The 20,741-nt window shown below is 38.5% G+C and overlaps 1 protein-coding gene across 2 annotated transcripts in view; it reads left to right on the forward strand.

The window, feature by feature from the left end:
- colq (collagen-like tail subunit (single strand of homotrimer) of asymmetric acetylcholinesterase) overlaps positions 1–20,741 on the forward strand; it is a 35,156-nt gene that overhangs the window by 5,732 nt on the left and 8,683 nt on the right. For both annotated transcript variants that reach the window (XM_057834234.1, XM_057834235.1), the window contains exons 3-13: positions 837–923; positions 10,364–10,408; positions 10,583–10,609; positions 11,317–11,388; positions 14,209–14,271; positions 14,351–14,377; positions 14,454–14,498; positions 14,582–14,617; positions 14,705–14,785; positions 19,241–19,337; positions 19,740–19,873. In XM_057834234.1, coding sequence (XP_057690217.1) covers positions 837–923; positions 10,364–10,408; positions 10,583–10,609; positions 11,317–11,388; positions 14,209–14,271; positions 14,351–14,377; positions 14,454–14,498; positions 14,582–14,617; positions 14,705–14,785; positions 19,241–19,337; positions 19,740–19,873 — 714 coding nt within the window. The remainder of the gene's footprint in view (positions 1–836; positions 924–10,363; positions 10,409–10,582; positions 10,610–11,316; positions 11,389–14,208; positions 14,272–14,350; positions 14,378–14,453; positions 14,499–14,581; positions 14,618–14,704; positions 14,786–19,240; positions 19,338–19,739; positions 19,874–20,741) is intronic.

Consider the following 20,741-nt stretch of genomic DNA (forward strand, 5'->3'; position numbering starts at 1 on the left):
CTTGATGTCTGCGATTTCTGCATTGCGACCCTTGTTATATTACCACGTTTCACCCATAAAATCCCTCCAAAATCCAGCTGTGGCCATTCACACAAAAATACACACGGTCCAAGGCTTCAACTGGGACCGTGTGCTTTGGTCAGATGAGACCAAGATTGAGTTTTTTGGCAACAAACACTCTAAGTGGGTCTGGCGTGCCACGAAAGATGCGCATGCTGAAAAGCACCTCATACCCACTGTGAAGTATGGGGGTGGGTCAGTGATGCTGTGGGGCTGTTTCACTTCCAAAGGCCCTGGGAACCTTGTTAGGGTGCATGGCATCATGAATGCTTTGAAATACCAGGACATTTTAAATCAAAATCTGTTGCCCCCTGCCCGAAAGCTGAAGATGGGTCGTCACTGGGTCTTTCAGCAAGACAATGAGGCTAAACATATGGCCAAATCTACACAGAAATGGTTCACCAGACACAAAATCAAGCTCCTCCCATGGTCATCTAAGTCCCGAGACCTTGTTTTGTTGGCAAAAGGGGGCTGTACAAAGTATTAACACCAGGGGTGCTAATAATTGTGACACACATTATTTGATGTCAAATATTTTTTCTTTATGTGGGATTTTTTCCCCACTGAATGAATGCACTTGTATTGAAGGTTGGATTTTTCTCTTTTTTTCCATTAAGGTACCATATTATTTGAATTAAAAAAATATATTTATTAGAAGCTAAAAAACACATCTTTTTCAGGGGTGCCAATAATTATGGAGGGCACTGTATATATGCCTATATGAAAAAAACAAGCTGATTTTTCATACAGAATAATTTGTCACATTCTTTCATCAGGATGGTGATTCAGAGTCTCCATCGGGAGGCAAAGGTTCCACCTGTGCCCACGGCCCCCCTGGGCCTGTTGGTCCCCCTGGACCTCAGGTAAAAGCTTTCAAATTGTCAATTTTCCATTATTCTTAGGATCTGACAAAGACTAGAAACAGTTTTAATTTTAAGTTGTGGTTGAAACAAGGCTTTAATTTTGGTCTGAAAAATTTATTTGAAAAAACAAAACAAAACAAAACAAAAAATCATCACAATGATGTCATGTGCAATTTGTGTAATGTAATCAATCACTTGTTGAACCCCTTGGTGTCTTTTCACATTTGATTGATCAGAATCCACTTTAAATTCACATTGACATCCTCCTGCCGAGATACTGTTCTGTTACTTGTGAGAGAGATTACATGGTTGTTCTTTACTCTTGATTTCACACTACTTTAATATTTGAGAGTAATTCCTTTTTATTTCTATTCTTGGTAGGTCAAAGATTTGTTCAACATAACAGTTCTGCATCTTTATTTTGCCATATAAAATCATTTATTCGTTTAATTTGACAATAGTACTCCTTCATCATTACAGACATGCTAAAATCACAATGTCGCTAACGTGACAGTGTTTACCTTTCAGCAATTTTTTCAGCAGCGGAGGCAAAAATAAATACATTTCAAATTATTTTAAATGTATTTATTTTGATAAATTTAAATGAATATAATGGTTATTGTAGAATATAAATGTAATTATTTTAATTTTTTTTTAATTTTTAAATTTTATTTATTACACAAAATCATAATATCATGGACGTATACTATGCAAAGGACAGAGGAACAAAGGAAAAACCATTATGACCACCATTATGAGCCAGGAGTTAGTGAAAGGCTAATGATACCTGACTAGTGTCATTTTGATCAGGTGTCCTGCTCTTCTGACTAAAATATTTGAATAAACTCATCTGAAAAATGTAGTCAGCAGGTACTTTATATTGTTGTGTGTAGATATTAATGTTAGACTGATGTTTTCAATTAGTTTACTCACATTAGCGACACTGAGTTTGCACCGGATTAACTTAAACTACCAATAAGTACGCATGTGCTGATTACCGGTTTCAAGATATACCGTGGTATGACGTCAAGGTTTCAAAACCGCAAAAAATTTCCGTCATACCATCCTTAAGGTATTAGCTATTTTTTATGTCCCAAAAATACATGGAGAAATCCTTGGCTTGCAGCTGCAAGGCTCAACCCTCCCCCACCAGTTGTTGCTCATTGTCAGTGAGTCAGCTGTGCTACATGATGGCTGAAGGAGGTTAAACTCCTGAACTTTTTCCCCTTTTAAAAAAGACAAAATCGCTGGTATGGGAAAACTTCGGCTACAGAAAAGTTACAGACGGCCACGGCTTAGAGGAGGGCCAACCGTGTAAAACATGTTTGCGGAGGGTGGCTGCCGAGGAGGCAATACCTCCAGTATGATTTTGCATTTATACAAAATTAAAGGTTAGTAAACACTGTCACGAATGTTTCCCACCAGCTACGAGAGTTAACTCCAGCGTGTTTAGTGTGTGTAGCAGTGGTAAAACGTGTTTTTTTCTCTCTGGCAACTGTGTTGAGAAAGAGAGTGTGTGTACAATGTAAACGTGATACAAGTCATGCACACATGCTTTTTATGGAAAATTATTCAATTATTTTTGTTCTGATGGTAATAATGTTGAGCTGTGACTGCATTTATTTGAATTGTATTTAGAATTTTAGATACTTACTTATGTTCTAATTTGCAAATATGTTTTGAAAAATGAAAATCCTGTTCAATGGAAAAGTTAAAAAAAAAAAAAAAAAAAAAATAACCAAGATATCTCATAAGTAACACAGTAGTTTTAATTGCAATACCGTGAAACTGTGATATTTTTGCGTAAGGTTATCATACCGTCAAAATCTCATATCGGCACATGCCTACCCATAAGTTACTTAATGTTAGCGGGTCATCAATATAAATTTCTTTTTAACTTTAACCCTTAAAAACCTGCAACATGAAGCAATTATCAGAGAATTCCAAAATTTGAAAAATAAGGTCCTAATGAAACGTATTTTTTAAATTTGTAAAAAGAAAAGTCAAACGAATATGTGTAACAAGCGCTCTAATATCTATAACCCTAGCTAAATCCTGTTTTTTTTTCTTCCTCATGGAACTTGCAGATGCATGTGTTGACTTGCATCCATCATTATTTTTTTTCGAAAAGAAATGTCAACATTCTGAATTAGTCTCAAAATCATGAAATTTTAGGTGTATCAAATGTGATACATTTGGCAATAAAGGGTTAACCGCACAAAAATGAGTCGTGCGGAGTCCAGCCAGCACACATTTTGCAACACTTGATGCAGCTCTCCATTTACTACCGCATTTGGCAGATGTTCTCTCAGACTATAAGGAGCAGTAAAAAGCATCTACGGCATAGAATAAAAACTACACTGTGAACAGAAGAAGACACCAGAGGCTATAATCTCGATACAATAGCCATAATTAGCTAGAAGGAATTTTCGTTTTCGTTTCGTAGCAGTGCCCTCCACGCCTAAATGAATTTAGTAATATATTAACGCATATTGTAGGTATGTGACCAAAAAAAAAACTCATTTATGGAATGCAATGAAATGAATATAATTTAGAATCTTCACAAAGCATGATTCTAATGATTTAAAGTTTAATATTCTAAGATAACTGATAGCCATAATACGGTCATTTAAAGGTTGGGAAATAAGGCTAGTTCTGTTCCGTGAGTGTAGTTGAAATTCAATAGGCCTCCGGATCTGTCTTTGTGACCCATTTTCCATTATAATGATGCAAGGTTAAAGGCTCTAACTTGAATATTTTCTCACCTGTTGTAATAAAAAAGATGTAACAAAAAAACAATCGGGTTGCAGAGAAACGATTCATTTGGGAGTAAAAATTGTGTCCACCAATCCCGTTCTCCCCCGCTCCATATCAGGCTTATCACTGCATCCATCAGTGAAGTGGAAGTCCAGATTTGGCATATGGCCGTTGTTGAAACTGCCCCAAATATCACGGATGCTTGACTTTTTTATACGATTTGAGCAAGGGTTTTCTTTAAACTTCAAACAAATAGCCCGCTACTTAAAGTTGACCAATTGTAGAAATGTGAAAATGGGGCAAATTTAAGTTCTCTCCATGTTTGTGTACTTTGAATCGCGTCTTTGTTCGGTTAAAAAAAAAACAACACGCTATTAATGAAGCGTTTTCTGATGTGTTTGTAGCCAGTCAATCACTTTTTGCTTCGTTTTTGCTCTTGCCAGTGCATGGAAATGTACGCACCTACATATTGCATCTTTTTCAAATTGTATGATCTGCCATCGAGTGGAGGAGAATTTGATTCCACTGCCTATCAACATACACCACTGACATAGATAGTTGAACGGCAATTCCTTTTTTTGTAGAGACTAAATAATTTTCTGACCAATTATCATAGGCGGAGTTTGACTTTTGGGGCAGGGGGGGGGCACAACATGTTGATGTCCCTGAAACACAGTGTCAGCAATAAAATTAACTTACAAGAATATTCATAATAATAAGTTGAAAATGAGGGTTCCATCATTTTTTGAGGGGAATTCTACATAAGGCTGTTTAGGCAGTACGTTTCGCCAAGATTGTCAACCAATGAATATGGTACGCCCGCCGGTGTCGTGCCAATGGAGTTACCCCAGTCAAAAACTGTATCCCCTGGGCGGAGCCATATAGAGGTAGATTTTTGTCTTGATTATTCAATCCGAAAAAAAAAATTGTTTCAATCAAAATATATATTTTCAATAAAAAAAAGTCGCTTCAATAAAAAAAATTAAAAAAAACTTTTAATGCAAAAATTAATTTGAAACTCAAAAAAATGCACGTGAAAGCTATTTTTCTTTGATTTTTTTTTTTTTTTTGGTTTTTTTTTGATTGAAGCAACCTTTTTGATTGAAGAAATGTCGATTTGTGTTTGGGCCACATTTTTACTAGGACGTTTTTGTCTTTATTATTCAATCAAAAAATAAGTTGCTTCAAAAAAATATATATTTTCAAAAAGAAATCACTTCAATAAAAAAAAAAAAAATAGAAAAATTCCAATCATAGAAAACGTTTTTGAATGCGAAAAAATATTTGAAAAATTTGCATTTGAACACTTAATTTTTCATTGAAAAAGTTTTATTTGATTGAAGCAATCCTTTTTGTGTTTGGGCCATATTATGGGTAGGACATTTGTTTCTGAATCATTCAATCCCCCAAAAAGTTGCTTCAATCCCCCCAAAATATTTTCAATCAAAAAAAAAAAAAAATCATTTGAAAAATAAAATTGCCTTTCCCAAATTTTTTTTTTTTTAATTATATGCAAAGCAAATGACCGTCTAAGGTGCTAGTCACATGATCTGTTCGAAAAATAAATTTGACCGATTATAAAAATATATTTTTTTGTTCATTTCATTCATTTTTGTTGGTTTTATTGTTTTACAACTTTAATACATATTTAGGAAAGTCAATTTCATGCAATGACACTCCCCCCCCCCCTTAAAATCTGCTTATGCCAATTATGTGTCTATGGATGATATCCTGCAGCTCGCCATGCAACGCCACACTGTTGTTTACTTAAGATTAGGCCTGTCAAACGATTAAAATTTTTAATCGAGTTAATTACAGCTTAAAAATTAATTAATCATAATTAATCGCAATTCAAACCATCTATGAAATATGCCATATTTTTCTGTAAATTATTGTTGGAATGGAAAGATAAGACACAAGATGGATATATACATTCAACATACGGTACATAAGTACTGTATTTGTTTATTATAACAATAAATCAACAAGATGGCATTAACATTATTAACATTCTGTTAAAGCGATCCATGGATAGAAAGACTTGTAGTTCTTAAAAGATAAATGTTAGTACAAGTTATAGAAATTTTATATTAAAACCCCTCCTAATGTTTTCGTTTTAATAAAATTTGTAAAATTTTCAATCAAAAAATAAACTAATAGCCCGGCATTGTTGATGTCAATAATTAAACAATGCTCATGGGTGCTGAAGCCCATAAAATCAGTCGCACCCAAGCGCCACCAGAGGGCGACAAAACTCCCAAAAACACAGGTAACAAGTGGACATTGCACTGTGCTGTCGTTTTAATTTGTTTGAGCGGGGCATGTGTGTTAATTGCGTCAAATATTTGAACGTGATTGATTTAAAAAATTAATTACCGCCCGTTAATGCGATAAATTTGACAGCCCTACTTAAGATATTTTTTAATTCATGCCAAATATGCTTCAACAAGTTAATGACCGCACAGGTAACATGTTACAATAGTCTTCAACTTGAGAAATCTCGCAGCGCAGGAAGAAGGGGGACACTGTCATTCATGGAACACACCAGCCCATTAACTCTCTGCATTTAGCCACAGACATAAATAGCCTTTTTCCACTGGCGGCCCGCAGTGCACCTCATGTCATTTTTTGAAACTCGAGGAAGAGTTGTCTGTCTGGAAATACGCACTGGCTTGCGTACATTCCAATGATTACCAAACTAAATGTGTTGCCTTGCGACAACTTGGGTGATGGACGCTTATTAGGACAGTCGGACAGATTTTAGTCCAGATATCATGATTCTTTCATTATTAAATGTTTTGCTGTGTCCGGCCAGTTCGGGCTGCCTCAGCAGCATCAAGGCTGCAGCAGGCACGACTTGAATCAATAATTGCCTCTCAACCCTTAATTAAAATTGCAACTAGCATTTCCATATGCAGACTTTTTTACGCTTACATTGCGAAGAGTGGAGATAGTGAGATTTAGGTTCAGTAAATCTCTGTTTACTGGTTCAACATCAAGTCATGATGCCCATCTACAAAATTCGGTAACTAAGAACATGTAATGTCCTAACACAGGTGAGCTATTTGTAGAACATGCCAGCAGGCTTCTCCTGTGGTCTTTGGGTGCTACCTTGTGCTCAGTCGGTGACCCCTACCCGAACATAGGGTATCTCGCAATGCTGCCGAGGCTCTATGACTTTTTTTGTCTTAAGTAGGAAAGTAGTGCAGAGGTGAAATTGAACGATCTTGACTGAGAAATATGGGATTTATTGGGGAGGTGCTAAATTTAACCTGGGTTGTTGTGGAAGTTGTTAAGAATATGTTCTGCATGTAAATGTATTGTACAAAAGCACTTTCAGGGTAATTTATACAAAGTTAAATAAACTACAGTGGTTTGAAAAAGTAGCTGAACCTTTTGGAATTTCTCATATTTATGCATAAAACCACCATCAAATGTGATCTGATCTTTGTCAAAATCACACAGATGGAAAAACAGTGCCTGCTTCAACTCAAACCACCCAAAAATTCATAGGTTTTCAAATTTTAATGAAGATAATATTCAAACAATGACAGAAGGGGGGAAAAATAAGTAAGTGAAGCATCACATTTTAATATTTAGTGCCCGCCCCTGGCAGCAATGACTTCATCCAGACGCTGCGCAGGACTAATCTTGGCCCATTCTTCTCTACAAAACTGCTGTAGTTCAGTCAGATTCCAGGAAAGTCTGGCATGAATCGCTGTATTTAGGTCAGTGCTTCTCAATTATTTTCTGTCACGCCCCCCCAAGGAAGACGTAAATGTTTCGCGCCCCCCCCAAACTCTCTGCCGCCACTGTAAATAGTATCATTTGTCTATAAAATTACTATTATAAATACGCATCTGCCTAACATTGTGTCCTTTTTTTCTAATAAAGAAAAAAAGTAACATAGATCAACTTATAATAAAATATAACTTTATTAACATTGTTTTGTTTGTAACAGAGAATACTTGACGTGCATCAATTTGCCTGAATTAAAAAAAAAAAATTCACATCCAAACTAAAAAATACACTCAAGGTACATTTTTGACCATTTGATACAGAAAAATAAAATGTAATAAAATCAGTAAATAATACCAAATTAAAATTGATTAGAAACATTCACTCATGAGGACAATGTGCCAAAAAATTTGACCGAAAAAACAAATCTGAATAAAAGGGGGGGAAAAGTGTCCTTGGACAGGACAGTTTTTATTTTTGCTGCTCACAGTATTTGCCTCCTTTGAGGGGTGTGGAGTTATTTTGCAATTAGCATGCTAACAATGCTCACTGGCTTACTGATATAACACTGACAAAGCAGGACGATTGTTGGCAATATTCGGCACGTTTTCACTGAAAAAATCAAGCGGCTTAACAATGAGATTGGGGTCTAATGTCTTTAAGTGGCGTCTTAATTGATTTGGCTTCTTGCTGTCTGCTATAATTATTTTTAGACACAGTAAACAGTGGTCTTTCATCATCACCCACTGTATTAAAAGTCAAAGCTAAAAGGCAAACGGCACGAAAAAAGCGCATTCACGGCGGCCGAGGTAGAACCGTAGGTGAGGGCAGTCGTCGTGACGATCCCAAGCCGAAAATGGCACTTCTCGGGCGGCGACGTGAGAACCGGACAAGACAGTGGGCCGCTGCGTGAGTGAGTCCGGTCGGAAAACGGCTTTCGAAAACGGCGGTGGCACACTGCTCTTCATATCTGTTGTCTGTGTGTGCTGAGTGCTCTTCCTTAGTTCAAAAATACTGCGCGCACTCTGAAAATGAGAGCGCCACTGCCACCTACTGAGTGGATGTGCAAGTACACTTTATTCCAGTACGGCAAAAAAAAAAAAAAAAAAAAAAAAAAACATGTTCCCCGAGGTCACATGCGCCCCCCCCGGCATTGCTCTGCGCCCCCCCAGGGGGGCGCGCCCCACTATTTGAGAAGTACTAATTTAGGTCATGCCACAGCATCTCAATGGGGTTCAAGTCTGGACTTTGACTTTGCCACTCCAGAGCGTGTATTTTGTTCTCCTGAAACAGTTCTGAAGTTGATTTACTTCTGTGTTTTGGAACATTGTCTTGTTGCAGCATCCATCCTCTTTTTAGCTTCAACTGTCTGACAGATGGCCTCGGGTTTTTCTGCAAAACATCCTGATAAACGCTTGAATTCATTCTTCCATTAATGATTGCAAGTTGTCTGGGCCCTGAGGCAGCAAAACAGCCCCAAATCATGATGCTCCCTCCACCATGCTTCACGGTGGGGATGAGGTGTTGATGTTGGTGAGCTGTTACATTTTTCCTCCACACATGGCGTTGTGTGTTCCTCCTAAACAATTCAACTGTGGTTTCATCAGTCCACAAAATATTTTGCCAAAACATCTGTGGAGTTTCCAAGTGCCTTTTTGCGAACATTAAACGAGCAACAATGTTTTTTTTAGACAGCAGTGGCTTCCTCTGTGGAGTCCTCCCATGAACACCATTCTTGGCCCTAGTTTTAAATATAGTTGATGTGTGCACAGAGATATTGGACTGTGCCAGTGATTTCTGTAAGTGTCTTAAGCAGACACTCTAGGGTTCTTTTTTACCTCTCTGAGTATTCTGCGCTGAACTCTTGATAATGCTTCTCATCAAGACAATTTTTACTAGGTGTGTGTTTGATAGTGGGCTGGGCAGCTTTAACCCACTCATCAGTGATTGGGCACACACCTGACTTAAATTGTTTGGTTAAAAAAATCGTTTCAATTGCTCTTTAAGTCTCCTGAGGCACAGGGTTCACTTACCTACTTTTCCCCCTTCTGTTTGCATGCTATCTTGATTAAAATATAAAAACCTATAAATGTTTGGGTGGTTTTAGTTAAAGCAGACACTGTTTTTCATCTGTGCGATTTTGACAAAGCTCAGAATACATTTTTCGGTGATTTTATGCAGAAATGTGAGAAATTACAAAAGGTTCAGATACTTTTTCATACCACTGTATAACCATTTTGAAAGGTAACGTATAGTAAGATGAGTTTGAAATTATACAGAACTGTTTTGGGTTCTATTTATGGTTAAGACCGGTGATTGTCAACTTTTTCTGGACCCATAACACCGGGAAGCACATTTTTTGTTGAATTAGAGCTGACAACTGATTTGTGGGTGCAGAATTCAGAACTGATATCAGTTTTTCTCTATCACATCAGGCTTTTGAACTATGGGGATCCTTGTTTTCTTAAGCAAATACGAAAAATACTTTTAAAAAATATGCTTGTTTTATTTTTTAAAAATCTAATATTGACTTTTTTTTTTTTTTTTTTTTTGTGTACATAAAATTTCATAAATCTTCCCCAGTTAATACTAAGGTGTGCTCTTTTTGTGTCTCTTTCAAGATGCATTCAAGTGTGCTGTTATAGTGACAAAAATTGATTATGAGAATGCTTTCAAAGGTTAAACAATTTATGTTTATTGTTGATCACGTCTGTTAATGTGTTCCCAATTTGGTGACTTTAGGAAAATGCATGTCCCAGGGTGACATCAATTGAGAAACACTGGATTAGATTATTAATAAAGGCAATTATCAACACTTTGAATCTGGGAGAGGGAGGCACCGGTTTCTCGCCATTTGCAGCATGGCTCAGACTCCATCCCTCATGAATAGTGGTGGATTACTGTGTCTCCTTCTACATCATTGTTTTCTATTTGATATTTTCCAGGGTCCACCAGGATTACCAGGTGTTGCAGGGTCCAAGGGAGAAAAGGTAAGGTCATTTTGCTCCATGACATTCATGCCACTTTAGATACATGATCAGTTGTGCTCATTATTTTTGTGAGCTTAATTTGTCTTGGCCTGCAGCCCAAGATGCTGACAGATGCTAGTTTGGAAATGCATTAACGGCGTCTGTCCTTGTCCCTCCTTCACATCCTGTTGTCAGGGAGAAATCGGAAGACCTGGACAAAAGGTGAGCGTCTCCATTAATCACCAGTTATTCTGCGCTAAATGGATTTGCACAAAAATGAGATTCAATGTCAGTGGCTGCTTGGTGAGCGAGCGCAACCTTGACAGGAGACTGTATACATCCCACTGTCATGTGTAGAAGAGGATGAGCTCACGTAGGGGCCCCTTGCCTCAAAGTCGACCACTCAAAGGCATCGGAGGCCACGTGCGTCGCCGTAACGCAACACCGACCGAAGGGCACGTGCATGTGAAAGCTGAGGTGCAAAACAGAAAAATTTTCAGTGAATATATTCTGTGGGCCGGTAGGAGAGATTCAATGGCGGTGGTCTGAGCGAGCAGCATTTGCAGCACTGCAGTGCAATTTAGCTTAGTGCTCGGAGCCAGGTCATAAATCATTTTATTTCCCACAACCACCGGCTCCTGTTCTATACACAGGCTATCATTTAATTAAATAGGGCAAAGTGACAGCGCTCGTTAAATTCAGTCCTCCTCTACATGTTCGGGAGTACATGCAGGAGAACGTGGGATAAATATTGTAGCAAGCAGACTGACAGTCTCGCAACGAATACCTAGTTACACTGAAATTTTATTTTATTTGCATTTCCTCTTACAGGTTGAATTAACAGCTTTTACACCTCATAAATGTCCCCATTTATAGCCTTAACAGGTTTGATATGGTGTTCGTTTCTTAAAATTCATGTCTCCCATCAGGGTAGGAATGGTCCACCTGGACTTCCAGGAAAGCAGGGACCAGTTGGATGGCCAGGACCAAGTGGGCCCAAAGTGAGTAAGTCAGATCTCTTTATGTAGATATTGTATTGTGATGACAATGCACAGGAATAATGTCCATATAGTGTTCCACAATTATGTTGTATAGAGATCAAGGTCTAGAAATGAATTTAACCGTTTCAGGACAGTGGTCACTACAGTGGCCAACTCTTCCCTTAATGGCCTTCAACATGAAGCAATTGTCCCAAAATCCCAAAATTTGAAAAATAAGGTCTTAATTGAACCTTTTTTTTCAAATTTGTAAAAAATCAAAATCAAAATGAATATGTGTAATAAGCGCTATTAATATATATAACCCTGGCTAAATCCAGATTTTTTTCTCATCAAACCTGCAGATGGATGTGTTGACTTGCATCCATCATTTTTTTTTGGCGAAAGAAATTTCAAATGCTAAATTAGTGTCAAAATTCTGAAACTCTAAGTGTATGAAATGAGATACATTTGGTAATAAATGGTTATAACATTTAACCCTTTATAGAGCATGTGACTTTTTGATAAAAAAATAAAAAAAACTTTAAATATCTGCAATTGTAATTACAGTGGTACCTCTCCTCAAAGGTGGGTAGAATAGCCAAAAATTTTACTCAAGTAAGAATAGCGTTACTTCAAAAATATTATTACTCAAGTAAGAGTAAAAGTAGTCATCCAAAAAATGTACTCAAGTACAAGTAAAAAAGTATCCAGTGAAAAGAATACTCAAGTAATAAGTAACATTTTGAGTAACTGCCTATTTTTGTTTGATTTTGATTTAAAAAATTTTTTTTAACAATGGTATTTTTTTTCTCTCAGCACAAACGTATCTACTGTATATGAACTGTTGTTATATTGATACTCTACAATAACACATTACATAACCACATTAAGCCAAAGAAAGAGTCCAATATTCGTCCAAAGAGCATGAGTGCCCTGCCCTCTAGTGGAGAAAATAGTTCATAATTTGAATAGTGAATACTGTAGTTCCTTCATAGTTATTATTATGAAATTAAAAGGATCATATATCCAGTTTTCCGTGGTCAATCGGTGCCAAATAAAACCTGGGAGAGAGTTTTAAATCCATGCTTTCGATTCATGTTGAGGGCAGCACTTTATGTCGAATACTTTGGATGGTGCCTGTCACCTATTATACTCTTCGTGACACCAAAACACGAGGAGACTTGTTGTCTTTCGGCGAAGACGTTGTGCCTGCTGTGACAACAACAACAGCAACACTGTTACGCATGTGTACATAATCATACTGTGACACCAAAATTGAAACGTAATCAACAATCGGCCAAAAGAAGAGCATGATGAGGAAGATTATCACCAATGGGGCAGCAGGACCTTATAGTGCAACATTTAAAAGCAGAAAGCAAGATATGCATACGTGTCTTTTACAGGACTGTATTGTATTTTTCCTTTCGTATCCTGAAATTTCTTTCATAACAAGAGGCAATACTTTCCTGTTGGGGTGTGTCATAACCTGAAGTCTGTTTGTAGAGATGTTCGTAAGTAGAGGTACCACTGTATTAGTCTTTTTTAAAAACCATTCATCATGTTTTTTTTTTTTTTTAAATATTATTTTTATATTATGCAAATACACTTATAAATCTTTCAATGTTACTAAGAGTGAAATTAATGAAATTAAAATGAATAAAAACAAATACACTCTGATTACAGCCCCAAGTAACATTCGAAAGTAGATCTCCCCACCACAGTATTTAAGTAATTGTATGCCATTGACAGTGACAGACGTCCAATTCATTTTAAATGGGAGGATGGCCGTGAATGTTCATCTTTCAGTGTCGTTGACTACCGTAATTTTTGGACTATAAGCCGCTACTTCTTTCGCTGATTTTCAATCCTACGTTTTATAGTCCAGTGCGGCTTATTTGTTAATTTATTTAGGTTAATAGGTAACACTTTATTTGACAGCGACGTCATTAAAACTGTCATAATTATGACACTGTCATAGGCATTAATGAATGCTTATGATAGATGTCATTAAGTATCATCCGGCAAATTATGTCACCAACACTCCATTTATGTCCAGCTGGGCTCTTTTACATCTATTCAAAAGTGAGATAATATGCCGGATAACACAAAATAACATCTGTCGTAAGCATTTATCAATGCTCATGGTAGTGTCATGTCATAATTATGATGGTATAATGACAGTTTTATGGTGCCACTTTCAAAAAAAGTGTTATCAAATACCAGAGCTGGTAATTATTGAAACAACTGGAAGAGTAACTGAAGAAATAATTAGCACGGAACATGAATTATAATTGTTATTTATATCTGTAGTGCTGCAATGCATGCTAGGAGGCATGTTGGGTGATGACAGTGTTGACAGCAGGTGGCAGCAGAGGTTGACTTTCTCCGCCAAGAGAGCCGTGGCCAAATGAAGCTGTGCAGCCAATTGGTTCAAAGCTTCATGGTGGTTCATTTGGTCTTATGACAGTCGTTTGGTGCAGCTGTTAAATAAAGTGTTACCGGTTCATATCTTTTGGTGTAAATATCCCATAATACAGTGAGGACAGCTGAGGCTTATAGTCCAGTGCTGCTTATCTATGAACAAATGCCATTTGCGTGTCAAATTTGGTGGGTGGCGGCTTATAGTCAGTTGTGCCCTACAGTCCAAAGATTACGGTAGATGTCCAATTCATTTTGACTGTACAAACTTTCATACGTGCCTCCCAGTAAAAATTGATTCCTAATTTATGCATGGAAGGGTTGTTTTACAAACAATTAATTTTATTCTTAATAACCAAATCATTGTATCTTTTTTTTTTCTATATTTAAACCAGGCCATGTTGTGCTATTATTTTTATTCAGGGAGAGAAAGGTGATCCAGGCATAATGGGCTTACCCGGAGGTAGAGGACCAATTGGACCCAGGGTATGTGATATGTGTAGTATTGTTACATTTCAACTACATTTTCTAAGCATGCTTATAATCACACTTATTTGTAATACAGGGTTTGACCGGGTATAAGGGTGAGAAGGTACGTGAACCCTTCCAGCGTGACGATTGGTAGTGCAACGGTATTAAAATAACAAACCTGTTGTTTGCTCAACCAGGGTTCACAAGGGGAACATGGTGAAACTGGCTCTAAAGGTGACAAAGTGGGTACATAACCAGGATTTTGCTGTAAAAATTGATGGACTGTAATGTGGACATTTATTCTATTTTACTTCTATGTGTTCAGGGCACAATGGGTTTCCCTGGAATGCTTGGGCAAAAAGTGAGCTTCATTTTCTGGGACAAATTTGTTTTCTAAAACGTTTTAGGAGTATGGTTGTAATTATGGTCTTTTTCCTTTTTTGTGCAGGGTGAAATGGGTCCAAAAGGAGAACCTGGTGTTTCAGGAACCAGAGGACCCACTGGTCGACCGGGCAAGAGGGGCAAACAGGTGAGGGTTCAGCTATATCAATTATGATTGTTTGAACCCTTAAACCCAGTCATTTAATTTATTGGATGCCATTGACGGCACTGGATGTCCATTCCATTCTGACTGGGAGGGTTTGTTCATTCGCCTCTCTCAATCAAAATGGTTTGGATGTCTAGCGTCGTCAATGGCACCGAAGCATGACCATCCACAGCCTGTCTTTCCAGTTTGAGTTAATGGGACGTCTTTTTTTTCTTTTCAAATGACCAAAAATAGTCAATTGCTAGAAAAGGATTAAAAGGTTCTTAAGTATCAACTTTTGAATAGCTATCCACTGTTGAGCAAATTGCTTAGTGGTTCTTTATCAGTGCGTAGTCAATCATTTTGGGGTTTTAAAGCAACACTGGGTAACTTTTCAACCTATATAAAATATTGTAATAACATTTGTGATAATATGCTGACAACTAGTTGAATGACACCTTTTTTATATCTTGAGGGGTCTGTATCGCTTTCACCAGCACTAATTAACTTTGAAGAGGGTGGCAGGAACCCTGCCACACAAGAAAAACTACAAATGTGCTGACAGCTTTACGGCATATGTCACTTACCTCTTTCCCCATTCATTATAAAGACGGAAGTGGATGCGAACGCTTTCGTGTGAATTCTGCAAAGAGGGCAGAGCAACAACAGAGTCAAAAAGTTTTGTCTGTAGAGGAAAAAAAGAGAGGCTACCAGGATATACAAAATTAACATTGGCCCCGCTATCACTTGCTTTCGTGACCCCCCACCCCGTCAACCGAACTCGTCAGAGTTAGCCACACTAAAGCCCCTTTCACACACTCCGAAACACCAGGAATATCGCGGGATTTAACCGTGCAGTAGTTATATGTGAAAACAATTTCGCGGGTCGACTGACACGGAGATTACGCAGACATTTCCCATGTTGCGTCTTAGTATCATGTCCGTGACTTTCCCGGGAAGTGGTTTGTGTGAAAATCAGGCGTTAAATTCCAGGGTCACAGCACGATGGCTGATGGCGTAAATATCATGGCAGGCCGATCGTCACTTCCTCTACTACTCTACTTTGGCTACTGCGGAAACAAGGTTGTACTTCAAAGCAAAAAAAAACCGGAGGGATGCGTTCAAGGGTTTATTAAATACATATTTGCTACTACCACCAAGATCTGCACTCGCGGCAGCTCCTCCCAGGCCCGCGCCCAAGGCTTCCGTGTGCACCGCGGCAGCCTTCCTACTCGGCGGGGCGAAGGGAGAGAGCGAGCCTCTCCCCGCCGTTGCCCCGCAAACAAAACACGGGATCGCTAGCTGACCGAGGAAAAGAGTCAATCGTCCATCTTTGGAAATGTGTGGTTTATTTTGTTCCCGATGTTAGGGTCCGCTACTGCGGAAACAAAGTTGTACTGCAAAGCACAAAACAACGCAGGGACGCGTTCAGTGGTTTATTAACTACAAAAATACACGCGATCGCTGGCTGAAAAGGGGGAAAAACACAATGGGTCTGTGACAGTAGGTCGATGGAGATCAATAAAATACTAACCTAAGAAGTAGGCAGAGAGCTGATGAGACAACAAAACAAAGCCAGCAGAATTCTTTCTTCCACCCTTCCTTTGCCTGGGCATAAAGAGTCTTGATGAGCTTGAATTGGCTGCAGTTACGACGTCGGGAACAAAACATGTTTTGCTCCTCCGGAACAAAACATGATTTCACCAACATCGTGATAGCCGATGCCGACCCAAATGACGTAATGTCTGGGTTATAAAATTGCCAGTGGGCAACACGGGACAAGTCTGTGAAAGTGTCCAACCCACGTCATTCTTGGGACATCTCTATATGCGTGAAAGCAATGACCCGAGTAAATCCCGCGTCACCTTACATGGGAATTTCCCTGGATATGTGTGTGAAAAGGGCTTTAGCCACACGGTTGCTAACCGCTTTATGCTATTGTTTAGCCACACCTGGATCAATTTCCATGTTACTATTAATCCTTCAAAAAGCCGCTGGAAACAGAAATGTTGTTTAATCCATCTGCAGGTGACTGGGAGATTGATTTTTGATTGATTGATGATTCTACAACACTGCGCAGTAGGCCTGAACGATATATCGTTTAAACATCGCCATCGCGATGTGCGCATGCGCAATAGTCCCATCGCAAGGACGTGCGATAGTTTTTTCATTTCATTTTTTTTAATCCACAAACGTTTGTTTTGAGGAAGGAGAGGGAAGGAGAGCGCACAGCTTCTCTTTCCCTCCAGCAAGTCATCGGCTCCTCTCCCTCCCCCCGCGGCAGCGGAATGGAGGGAGGAGGGGCCGAACAGCAGAGCGGAGGGAGGAGGGGCCATTCTCAAAGTGAAAGCAAGAAAGCAACACGTTGAAGCAAGGAAACGAGGCAAGACCGTCTCCAAAAGGAGTTTTGGAAGTATTTTGGCAAGAAAAAGGACTATAAGGGACAAAAAACAGCCCTGTCGACAGTGCCTCGCCATGGTTGCATCAACAAGAAGTAATCTGTCGAACATGTGGGACCATTTAAAACGCAGGTATCTATGCATTCCTGCTAAGACCTTCCCATGAGAGGCTTTTTAGTACAGGTGGGAACATTGTTACGTGCCAACGTTCTTGTCACAAGCCTGCAATAGTGGATAAACTAGTAGTCTTGGCCAAAAACCTATGAGACCCAGTTGAGAATTGCTCAGCAAGGAAGGTGGACGATATGCAGACAAATACATAACACAGCTGGAGGAATGTCTTTTCTTCTTTTTATTCATGTGACAGCTATCAGGAAGGCAGGAAATTTGGTTCTGTTATTCATCAGTTATTTGCAGTTATTCAGGTCAATTATTGACAAGTTCAATTGAGTTTCTGTTTCTTTTATATTTAAATTTATTGTAAATCGTATTTTTCAAATAACTATATATAGTACTGCTGCACATAAAGTTTTGACACTTAATATTTTTGTTTAAATATTTTTACAACTTTGTTGCCGTTTTGCAGTTTTATATTGTAATATTTTGTGTAAACAGCTCAGGGGACCAATGCACTTGCACTTTTATTAGTCAGATGTAATATTTAAGTTCAAATATGTTGACAACTTTGTTGTTTTACTGAGGTTTTTATTTATTGTTATAGTTTGTGAACAACTCTTTTATTTGTCATATTTAATATTTTTGTTCAAATATGTTTACAACTTTGTTGTTATTTTACAGAAGTTTTTATTTATTGTTATATTTTGTCAAAAACTTAGGGGACTAATGCACCTGCTCTTTTATTTATCATTTAATGTATTTGCTGCTGTTGAAGTGTAAAATATTGTGTTCAATAAATGATCTATTTTGTGCAGACATGGCTTCCTGGATCCCTTCATAAAGCAATCTTCATCATTCACAAATGAAACGGTATTATATGAATACACTGTGGTCACGGTGTGTCAAGTAAAGTATTTCCAAACAGCTATTCAAGTCATCTAGTGAAAATTTCTTTAAAAAAGATTAAAAAATATATATATAATATCGCAATATAATAGCGCAATATATTGCAAACCTCAAAAAAATCGCAACAATAGTTTTTTCCAATATCGTTCAGGCCTACTGCGCAGTCTTCCTAAAGGCAAAACACTACCGCTTTTGCACACTGGCGTCGCTACAATCGACCAAAACTGAAAAGATACCAAGTATTGCTTTTAAAAAAAAAAATACTGAAAAAAGTATTAACAATACTATATATGTATATGTTATATGTCTATTGTTTTTTCAATGCATTTTTAATGGGCGCCAATTACAGGATATACAGATTTACATTTACTGTATTTGTGGTCGGGTGTGGTCCTTATCACCCCACAAATAGTGTTGTTCACTAGTTCCACTTCATATGTGATAGAAATATAAGGGCAATAATACACCATGGAAAGTAATTTTAATGGTGACCTTCCATTGTTTTGTTCACATTATTTTTTACATCAATGTACGTTGAAAAATGCCCCTTTTCCAGATATTTTTGTTAGTCCTTTTTGCTTGTAATGCCATTGAATTTTATTATTTGGCTGATTAGCCATCGATGTGTGGATGGATAAGTGTTTATGTAAAGACCTACAGTATCTTATACATGAAGTAGTGGTGGGCAATAAGTTCACTTTTTGAGTAATTGTATTGTAACTGCCACACAGTTCTCAATGTTTTGTAAACATTTGGCTATCAAGGCACAAGTAATATTGTCCCACAGCCAGTCACGTTACAACCAATGCTAGTGCAACATGAGATTAGTCCTGGCAGCTCTTTTGTGCTCCAGCTCTATTATAGACCACAAAAGTAGGTTAGCAATGATGTGGCAGTGGCTAACACTATTCAATTGTCGCTATTGATTCAAAAATGGACATACTGTGACTTTCATTATTTGTGACTGCTATGAAAATAACCTAAAGGTATTCAAGAGTGTGTTACTTGGGTTGTTCATTTTTGGCTCCTGTTCCAGGGAATGAAAGGAGAATCAGGCAGCGGTGGTTCAAGGGGGCCTGCCGGTCCACGGGGAGCTCCCGGACTCCCCGGTCCTCCAGGTCCTCCTGTCACAGGTAATGACTTTGACGTCTTCTGAGGGAATTTCAACTGCTTTGTCCGCAAATTGACGCGCTGCATCGTCAGAGACGGCCTGGCATCTACCCAAGCGGGCTGGGCTCTCAGCTGTGGAGGGGGGGGGGGGGGGGGGCGGATCGTGGGGGGCTGCCAAACACTATGCCTCTGAAGGCAGCAAAGACTAGCGTAAGCGCTTGTCTTATTTAGTGGGGAAAAATCTAATCTCTTTAGGTCAAACAAAATGCTTGCGTCGTGACATTGTGGGGTCGGAATGGTAAAATACTGTAGGCTTCTGTTATGTTTCTTGCTCATAATATATATTACTTGACCAACTTAATAATGAATGAGTTAATGAATCAGTAAAACCTAAAAATAACCATTTTCCCTTCTTTTGCATTTAGGACTTCACTTGGTTGGAGCCAAAGGTGCCCGCGGGGCACCTGGGCAGCCTGGTCATTGTAGCTGCAGTTCTCCAAGTGGCTCTCTCTTAGAAGATTACTCCAGAGGAAAGACTCAAAATCTCAAAGTACCTGCGGTAAGAGAAAATTATTCCTTTTGCACTTGAAAGACGCGATTGATGTTTTACACACTTGCTGTAATTAGGAATGTTCCCGTTCCGATCATGTGATCGATAATCGGGCCCGATTACGTCATTAATCAGAGGATCGGAATCAGGTGTAAAAGAAGAAAAGACCCATTTTTAAAATGTATTGATTTATTTTTAAGTATTAACTAATTTGTTGCGATTGACTACGATAGATCTGAGGTCTGACGGCTATCAGTGAAACATGATCACTCAGTGCTAGCCTTCCCAGTTGAAATGGATTTGGTGTCTGTAACTATCACTGGGAGTACATGCGTTTAGTTAAGACCACAAGAAGCAAAATACTCCAGAGGTGGGAAGATGTTGCAAAATGTATATGGCGAAAACACAAAGACTGAAAAAGCCGTTTCTGCTCTTGCAACCTTCTTTAAAGTGCTTGTGACACGAAAAAGCATGTTTATTTCATAATACACGCGGTATTTTATGCTCCTGAATGATATGGACCGCTTGGATGTGTGTGGAAGCGATCGCTATATTTATTTAGTTTTTTGAATCCCGCGCCAGGAAAATGAGTGACTTCCGGCTTCGGTCTCGCATTGAGGAGGAGGGCGCTGTGACGTCTACGGTAGAAGACGTCCTCTTCACGCTACAGTGTACTGTTGTGTATGAGGACGAAGGATTCAGCTGATTTTGCGGATTAATACTTTTATTTTTTGCATCAAGCCAGCCAAACGGCTGCAGAAAAATCATTCTGTATGCGGCTTAGGCGTATGCGCCTTTTTGGAGTTTCAAAAGGTTCCCATTCACCGTGGATATTTACTGTGGGACCATTGGACTTACAAGGAAGTGAGTAAACATC

This window comes from Corythoichthys intestinalis, chromosome 4, assembly GCF_030265065.1.
Source record: "Corythoichthys intestinalis isolate RoL2023-P3 chromosome 4, ASM3026506v1, whole genome shotgun sequence".
NCBI lineage: Eukaryota > Metazoa > Chordata > Actinopteri > Syngnathiformes > Syngnathidae > Corythoichthys > Corythoichthys intestinalis.